The following is a 10,000-nucleotide window of genomic DNA, read 5'->3' on the forward strand; positions in this document are numbered from 1 at the left end:
TAGGGGAAGGGGGGAGAGAGAGAGAGAGGAGGGGAAGGGGAGAGAGAGAGAGAGAGGTGGAGGAAGGGATTGAGAGAGAGAGAGAGAGAGAGAGAGAGAGAGAGAGAGAGAGAGAGAGAGGAGGGAAAGGGGAGAGAGAGAGAGAGGTGGAGGAAAAGTTAAAGTATATCTTAGTTTAACCAGACCACTGAGCTGATTAACAGCTCTCCTAGGGCTGGTCCGAAGGATTAGATTTATTTTTACGTGGCTAAGTACCAACTGGTTACCTAGCAACGGGACCTACAGCTTATTGTGGAATCCGAACCACATTATGACGAGACATGAATTTCTATCACCAGAAATAAATTCCTCTAATTCTTCATTGGCGGCTCGGAGAGTCGAACGCTGGGCCAGCAGCGTGCCAGTCGAAAGCTCTAGCCACCCCTCCAAAGAAGAACTATAGAAGGGATTGAGAGAGAGAAAGAGAGAGAGAGAGAGAAAAAGAGAGAGAGAGAGAGAGAGAGAGAGAGAGAGAGAGGTGGAGGAAGGGATTGAGAGAGAGAGAGAGAGAGAGAGAGAGAGAGAGAGAGAGAGAGAGATGCCTAAGGCCTTACCGACAGGAAGTAATGAGGAAGCGACAACTGAACCGTAAAGCCAGACTTTCTTCATTATTGCCTGGCGCGGATCATAGCCCTAGTGACCTGCTCACCGGTAGACACCATCTACCTGAAATGGATCAAGATAATTAACTACTTACCTGGCTGACTTTCAACCTATAGTCTGCGGTCTGATAGGATACAGAACGCACCATTTCAATGTGATTACGATCCACAACAGTCAGATAATTACCAGAGGCATATAAACTGCTTAGGTATACAGATACAGAATGCTGTTCTCTTAGTTAGCTGGTATAAATAGTTTTCTGTGCAGCGTATAATCAAGGCCACCGAAAATAGATCTATCTTTCGGTGGTCTCGGTATAATGCTGTATGAGGCGCGGCCCATGAATCTTTAACTACGGCCCGGTGGTGGCCTGTCTTATATCGTTGCCAGATGCACGATCATGGCTAAATTTAACCTTAAATAAAATAAAAACTACTGAGGCTAGAGGGCTGCCATTTGATAAGTTTGATGATTGGAGGGTGGATGATCAACATACCAATTTGCAGCCCTGTAGCCTCGGCGGACAGTAAAAGTGCGGACAGAAAAAAAGTGCGGAAGGACAGAGAAAGCCGGCACAAGAGTTTTCTTTTACAGAGAACTAAAAATGTTATTGGAACCTAATTTTACAGAATCATCTTGTTCTTTTAGATATCAAGATCGTGACTATGAATAAAAACCTCTATTCGCTCGACAAACGAGGTCAATACAGGTTAGTGTAACCTCAGTCTTATTGGACAGTCCAGTAACATATGTTCACTATAATTGTTTGCCTCAGACACTTAATCGGAACTTAGATTACGAGGACGCTCAATCTTCTTAATTCAGAGCCGAATAGCAAACGCCTGCACGTGACATGTGTTCATTCAGAGTAAACTGACTCGTTCGGAACGTGTTTTCGCAAGGCACGTGTGCACACCTGAATTCTTGATTCGTTCACGTGTCCAGGTCTCTCACCTGAAGCGTGATTCAGAAGCGCAGGGCTTCGAAATCTTTGTAATCTATTTGTTTAACGGGCGCAAGATGCGATAGGTGACTATTTCTGAATTATTATTATTATTATTATTATTATTATTCAGTAGGTAAAACTTATCCATATGGAACAAGCCCACCAAGGGGCCACTGACTTGAAATTCAAGCTTCCAAAGAATATTAAGGTGTTCATGAGGAAGAAGTAAGAGGAAGTAAATGGAAATGCAGGAAGAGGAGATCCCACTTAATGAAAAAAAAAAAGCAAAAACAAATTAATAAATAGTTAAACAGACAAAAATGCACTCAAATGCAAAAAGAATAGCATTAGGGTAGCAATGCATTGCATTCTCGCTTGAACTTCTGGGAGGGTGTTCCACAGTCCAACGGCGTGAGGAATAAACGACCTCTGGAACTGAGAAGTTCGACAGCTGGGCACATTGACTGCATATTGGTGCTTCTGCTGTTCAGCGAGTCTGGTCGGTCGCGGCAGATAAAGGGAATCAGGGATCAATTGTGAATGTGAAAGATCGTTTAAGTAACTCTGTTATTCAAGAGTTCCTTTTGTATGTTCTTCAGTGGGTTACAGGCTTGCTGCAATAGCGAATACTGAAATTACTTCTTATTAATGCCAATACGCTAGTCAAGTGTACATGCTATTACTATTATCACTCTCTAAATGTTATTTATGGTTAATGCTGATCTATGTTTGCGGAAGCGATATGAAAGCAAAGTCTTATTATTATTATTATTATTATTATTATTATTATTATTATTATTATTATTATTATTATAACAGATAACGGTGTAAGACCAGAATCATTTTTATAGTTGGAAATGATAACATTACACGTCTTATTATTATTATTATTATTATTATTATTATTATTATTATTATTATTATTATTATTATTATTATTATTATAACAGATAGCGGTGTAAGACCAGAATCATTTTTATAGTTGGAAATGATAACATTACACACAAGATTTTAGAAACCCCCCCCAAAAAAAAATTGTTGTACTCTTCAGTAACCAGAACTTCTTAGTGGTTTCTCATTAACATATACGTCCGTATCAACCTATATGGAGCAGTTTCTCTCTCTAAGTCTTCAAACATAATTATTTACAATTTGGATTTGTTTAGCACTTGGCCGGCGACCATTGTCGAGGGTGAAGACTTACAAAGTTGCGACAAACCTTAGAAGAAGGTAATTCATGGAAGTGGTAATTTCTTTTTTACGTAATATTCGCCGAATCACTCGATCGTATATTCACCAACAAAAATGAGTGGCGCCAGATTCAACCTTCAAGATACCTGAGGAATTTTACATTTTATTATTTTTGTAATAGAAGAATGATAATTGCGTTCTCGCGACTGGCATGTAACCGCAAATGTTCTGCGCTGAGACGTTTGTGATTAATACACCATTAGTGTTGAATGTACACACACACCCACACACACACTTTATATATATATATGTATATATATATATATATATATATATATATATATATATATATATATATATATATACATATACTTATATACACAGTACATATATATATATATATATATATATATATATATATATATATATATATATATATATATATATAATGAATCTGTTGGTGTATATGTAACTGCTTGTCAGATAAATTTACATGTAATGCATAGTATATAAAATATACATTCAAAAACCCATTTGCATATAAATACATATGTACGTCGAAACTTGCATAAAAAGAGGTGCAATATGCAACATTGAGGTTCTCCTTGCAACCAGTTTCATACAGGGTATGAAAAAAACTATGTTATTTCACTCCATAGGATTTTTTTTGCTGGGTTAGGTGGTTCATGTGCAAAAACAGGTGGGAAAGAGACAGACAAAGACTGTATGCTGGAGATGAGGATTTATGAGCCCTCATGAGCACCTCATGAGGCCTCATAAATCCCTAAACATGAGTGCTCATTTCCAGGGATATTCACTATCCGTGGCCACTGTCACACGTGGGGAAATGAGTTTTTGCGAAAGATATCCTTGTAACATAATAATAATAATAATAATAATAATAATAATAATAATAATAATAATAATAATAATAATAATAATAATAATAATAATTATTATTATTATTATTATTATTATTATTATTATTATTATTATTATTATTATTATTTTTTTTTATTATTACAAAATATCATTGACCACATATTCTTCTAAAAAAGAAGCAGAAGTCGTCACAGGCAAGGTAAAGAAAATATGTACAAAATGAATCAACATAACTCTGATCGGTTTCTTGCACTAAACATAGCTGTCAATAAATAACGAATATAAGACTAATTTTCAATATGATCCAGCAATTCAATTTAATCACAACTGACCCATTTAATTCTCCCTGATCCAGCAATTCAATTTGATCACAATTGCTTCATTTAATTCCCCCGTGTCTTGGATGGACCGTCGTCAAATACTTCAACCTTAGTCACCGAGTGTTCTTTCCACACATCAGAATCACAGCTCCGCTAAGTCACACTCTGTCCCACGGCCTGATTTTGTTTAATTGCACTTTGGAAAGACTTTCACTCAAAACCTCCAAAACATTCTCAGCTTTTCGAAACTCTATGAGGAAAGACAATTCATCTCTCTGTCCATTTTTCATACTGCCAACTTGACCCATGCCTGTGCCACCAGACTCTTGTGGTTTTTTGCAAGTTCTAGTAATGGTATCCAGTGGGGGTAATGCCGTCCGTGCACCTCATGCGGCACACTGTAGGCATTACCTTAAGGTCCTTTGCAGCGTGCCTTCGACCCCTAACTGCAACCTCTTTCGTTCCTTTTACTGTACTTCCTTTCATATTCTCTTTCTTCCATCCGACTTTCCACCCTCTCCTAACAACTGACTCATAGTGCAACTACGAGGTTTTCCTCCTGTTACACCTTTCAGACCTTTTGATGTCAATTTCCGTTTCATCGCTGAATGACCTCACAGGTCCCAGTGCTTGGCCTTTGGCCTAAACTCTATATTCAGTTCAATTCTGGTATTGGTAAAACATGTTTTACGTTCCATCAGTGCCTGGCTGCTCATTGGTTGTCCAAGTACTGACCATACCCAAAGTTGCCTCGTTTCGCCCGTGTGACTTTGGGCTGACATAAAATGGAACATTTTGACAGTTTTCATGGCCGGTACTCATATCAGTGCATACTCATTTCACTTAAGGTCAACGAATCATTCTGTTGGGAAGACGTGATCATGAATTTCCTGGCGGAAAGCGACTGGAAATTCTTATGATCTGAGAATGGTCGTGGCCACTTTTCGTTCTCACAGTCAAAACTGAAATAATTTAATCACATTATTTTTTTATTTTCATCAATGGAGGCAATGATTGTTCTCTTACTTGCATTTCCTCTTTTGTTGTGATTATTATTGTTCAAAAAATGCACACATTCATATGAAGCACATATCTCATAAAAGATAAAAAGACGAACATTTAAAAAAATAATAGATAAAGATATTCAGAAATCTTTACCCTTTTCTTTTATTATTGTTCGAAAGGTGTACACATTCATATGAAAGAACATATGCAATAAAAGATAAAAATAAAAGAAAATTTTAGAAAATAAGAAATAAATATAATTAAAAATCTTATGACCTTCCAGCTTCTTGATAATTCTCAGTGCGTTTCTGCAATGGATGACCTGTAAATACTAGACGCCCTTGCAACATAAGCCCCCCTTGACTATGAATTCAGCTTGTGACACACCCTGGGAGTCTGATGGGAGCGGCAGAGGCTCCTGCGAAAACTGATGATTTTCTTCTTGATTAATGTTTGGGAAAACTTTCTCATCCTATGGAAAGTTTTAGAATTTCTCTTGACTCTTCACGAAAAGAATCTTATCTCTGAAATAAAGTAGTTCATATTTTCTATATAAATTACGAGAAAAATAATGAATTTTTTTTCTGCAGTAAACGATAGAAAAGGAAATTCAAACTAATAAAAACTCCAGCTCAAAAGATTATTTTGAGTCACAAGCGATATTCCACGCAGGGGGGTTGCGCTATCAGTGAACCTCGTGGGGTGCACTGTAGGCATTACTAAAGGTTCATTGCAGCGTCCCTTCGGCCCCTAGCTGCAACCCCTTCCATTTCTTTTACTGTACCTCCATTCGTATTATCTTCCATCTTGCTATCCACCCTTTCCTAACAATTATTTTATAGTGCAACTGCGAGGTTTTCTTCCAGTTACACCTTTCAAACCTACTTACTCCCAGTTTCCTTTCCAGCGCTGAGTGGCCTCATAGGTCCCAGTGCTTGGCCCTTGACCTAAATTCTACATTCCTTCCTTCCTTTCACAAGCGATACTGATGATTCATACGTTATATCTTAATAATGTCCGTTCTTCAGCGCTATTTTCATTACATTTTAACAATTGGGCAATAGGCTGGACGTGTCCTAAAAAAACTAAACAGCTGTTGCAGCGTGATACCTTTTTCCTAAACAGCTAAGCAAACATTGCAATATAACATTTATCCTGAACTACTAGAAAACCATAGTAATATACCTTTTCTTAAACAACTAAGCAGCTGTTGCAATATGATGCGTTTTACATGAACAACTAAATAATCATTACAGTATGACTTTTTTCCTAAACAGCTAAGGAACCATTGCAATATGATATCTCTTTTCTAAACAACTAGGCAACCATTGCAATGTTATGCCTTTTTTCTAAACAACTAAGCAACCATTGTAATGTGATACCTTTTCAGTAAACAACTAAGCAACCATTGCAATATGATGACTTTTTCCTAAACAATCAAGTGACCATTGCAATGTGATGTCTTTTAACTAAACAACCGAGTAACCATTGCAAAATGGTGCTTTTTTTCCTAAACAACTAAGCAACTATTGCAAAATGATGCCTTTTTTTCCCTAAACAACTAAGCAACCATTGCAAAATGATGCCTTTTTTCTTAAACAACTAAGCAATTATTGAAAAATTATGCCTTTTTACCAAACGACTAAACGCCATTGCAATATAATACCTTTTCAGCGAATAATTAAGCAATCATTCCGATATGATGACTTTTTCTAAACAACCATGCAACCTTTGCAATATGGCGACTTTTTCCTAAACAACCAAGCAACCATTGGAATATGAAGCCTTTTTTCCTAAACAACTAAGCAACCATTGCAAAATGATGCCTTTTTTCTAAATAACTAAGCAACAATTGCAAAATGATGCCCATCTTTTTTCATAAACAATGCAACCATTGCAATATGATACCTTTTTCCTAAATAACCAAGCAATCATTGCAAAATGATGCCTTTTTCCAAACAACTAAGCAACCATTGCAATATGATACCTTTTTCTAAGCAACTAAGCAACCATTGCAAAATGACGCCTTTTTCCTAAATAACTAAACAACCTTTGCAGTACCTTGTAGTTGTAACTCCAGAAAAAATTAAATCAATCAATCAGTCATTGCAAGATCATACCTTTTTTCCCAAACAGCTAAGCAACCATTACAATATGACGCCTTTTCTTAAAAACCAAGTAACCATAGCAATATGAAACCTTTTCTTAAACAAGTAAGTAACCATTGCAATAAGATACTTTTTCTCCTTGACACTTAACTTGCAAATGAACACGGTACTGAAAACCCAATCTTGCCCTCATTAAAAAAAAATCTGCCATTGCCATATCTCTAAACAGAATACCACAACCCAACACTGACTTCCAGCCTTCATCTCATCTTCCCCTGCCAGTCCACATCTTGACGAGAATACACAATACAAAATTAATTTTCAGCCTTCATTTCGTCTTCCCCTGGCACTCCATATCTGTACGAGAATACCACAACACAAACCTGACTTCCAGCCTTCATCTCATCTTCCCCTGCCAGTCCATATGTGTACGAGAATACCACAACGCAAAACTACCTTCCTGCCTTCATCTCGTCTTCCCCTGGCATTCCATATCTGTACGAGAATACAACAACACAAACCTGACTTCCAGCCTTCATCTCATCTTCCCCTGCTAGTCCATATGTGTACGAGAATACCACAACACAAAACTACCTTCCAGCCTTAATCTCGTCTTCCTCTGCCATTCCATATCTGTACGAGAATACCACAACACAAACCTGACTTCCAGCCTTCTTCTCATCTTTCCCCAACCATGCACTCAAACGACAATTCCACCAAAAGCTATGATTTGTACCGCTGATATCACTTATTCCATTCCTCGTTTCCAGGTACGGCAGACTCAACGTCCTTCGCTGGCTGCTTCTGGACGCCGGGATGCCTGGAATCGACCGTACCCAGGGCGGGGCGCTGGCCCTCCATTACGCGGCTGCAAGGGGCTGCCTGGAATGCGTCAAACTCCTGGTGGAGACTTCGCCGGATTTCAGGTAAGGGTTTTGATGTGGTTCTGAGTAGGAATAGTGGTATTATTATTGTTATTATTATTATTATATGCAACAATGTTCATTCGCTTGCAAAGAAAATTTTCCCACAAACAGAATGAAGATTATGCTAAATAAATAAAGATCAATACGAACAAGTCAGATAAACAAGGAGTTGGATATAATAATAATAATAATAATAATAATAATAATAATAATAATAATAATAATAATAATAATAATAATAATAATAATAATAAGTATTAAAAATAAAGAGGAGAGACATTTTCGAATGAGAGCCTCTGGAAATTTCCCGTTGGCTCAAGTGAAGACTGGAAAGAGTTATGAGTGAGAACTCAGAGATAAAGATTCTGAGACAGAAGAGGAATTTTTTTGGCAGGCTTGCGAAGTATTTATGAGAGAGAGAGAGAGAGAGAGAGAGAGAGAGAGAGAGAGAGAGAGAGAGAGAGAGAGAGAGAGCGAGAGAGTGAGAGTCTGACAGGCAAACAGACATGTAGGGATATATTCTAGATATAGAATTTTAAAGTCAAAAGGCAGCTTAAGAGATCAGTTCTTTTGTGGGTGTATTCTCGGTTAAAAACAGATCCTTTTCCACTTAATATTTCAGAAATTCACGTCTTAATGAATAAAGAAAACTAACTTGAATCAGATTAATTATAGTTTAAGAAAGCTGTATTAATATTCATATTTTGTGTAAGAAACTTTAAACTAGCTTGTATTTTTCAGCAGTTTAATTAGTTATATTTTTTAATCGAATAGCATTTGCAGAGCTTTCTCTCAAAATAAAAGCTCAAAATATCGAATCACTTACTTTGAACTGGGGAGGAAAAACACTAAGCGTCTTTCACTCTCTTGATTTGCTTATTATCTTAACATTCTCATGAGCTTCCGAGAGCCAACTGTATTTCTATCCACAAATCTTAGCTCCCTGACGATACTTTATGGAAAATTTATTTCCAAAAACTGTTGTTGGCAGATTGCGAACGGTAGCCTACAAAAAATGAGGAAATTTAGACAAAAGATTCCCAGGATGTTAAAAATTCCCGAGCGAATGAAGAGTTGGGAGTCAGGGCTGATGTAGGCCTGATAGGCGTTTCAGAAGGAATGTGACCTAACCAGATTTACCTTACCCTAACCTAACCTAGGGCGTTGTGTCCTAACCCGCCCCAAGTAAGTCGTGACTCCTCATTCTGTATTCTGCAAAAAATTCCAAAACCAATTTGTACGATTTGGCAAAGATCTCTTTACAATATTTTACGCAAGGTGGATTATTAGCCCAAAGACTTTCTCTTCCATGGTTTGTCTAGTTTACAGAAGTTCATTAGAGTTTATAATGATGGCTAGCAACTGCCGTGTTTCCTTGCAGTGGAAGCTACGTAATAATGAAAGTAAGCTTACTATCATAATTTGTGGTGTAAACTAGATTTTTTCCATCCAGATGATAACTTCATTGACTAGGTGTTACTCTGATTACTACGAATGGCCTTATGCCAGCTGTAGTGGGTCACTGTTTATGTTTTTTTTATGTTTTTATTTACTTATTTATTCATTTACTTATTTCATTTTTATAGTTTTTCCTTTGTATTTAACTTTTTTTTTTTTTGCGAGGCAGAGCATCAACCTTAGGCTTAACACCCGGTATAAAAGTCAATTTATCCTCATGAATATTTATATCTGAATCTCACAAAGATCCCGTTTTTGTTTTTCTTTCACATAAGTTCATAATGAATATTCCCCCCAAAAATGATATTCACTCACCAGTGCATACCAAAAAGATGCAAATTTAAGATTCACTTGTCAGTGCTTACAAAAAGATAGAATTATAATGTCTACTTATTCGTGGCTTTGCAAAGAGATGAATGTCTTCTTATAAACTGAAATGATCTTCCACTGAAAGTTTCTCTCTCTCTCTCTCTCTCTCTCTCTGACATTTCATTTTTCGAGCCATTTCTTCGTGCTTTCTAT

General features: G+C 37.0%; 1 protein-coding gene across 1 annotated transcript in view; it reads left to right on the forward strand.

Moving 5' to 3' along the window:
- Window positions 1-10,000, forward strand: part of LOC136848394 (uncharacterized) — a 348,102-nt gene that overhangs the window by 221,669 nt on the left and 116,433 nt on the right. The window contains exon 3 of the mRNA XM_067120689.1: window positions 7,865-8,020. Coding sequence (XP_066976790.1) covers window positions 7,865-8,020 — 156 coding nt within the window. The remainder of the gene's footprint in view (window positions 1-7,864; window positions 8,021-10,000) is intronic.

The sequence above is a fragment of the Macrobrachium rosenbergii genome, chromosome 19 (genome assembly GCF_040412425.1).
Source record: "Macrobrachium rosenbergii isolate ZJJX-2024 chromosome 19, ASM4041242v1, whole genome shotgun sequence".
Lineage (NCBI taxonomy): Eukaryota > Metazoa > Arthropoda > Malacostraca > Decapoda > Palaemonidae > Macrobrachium > Macrobrachium rosenbergii.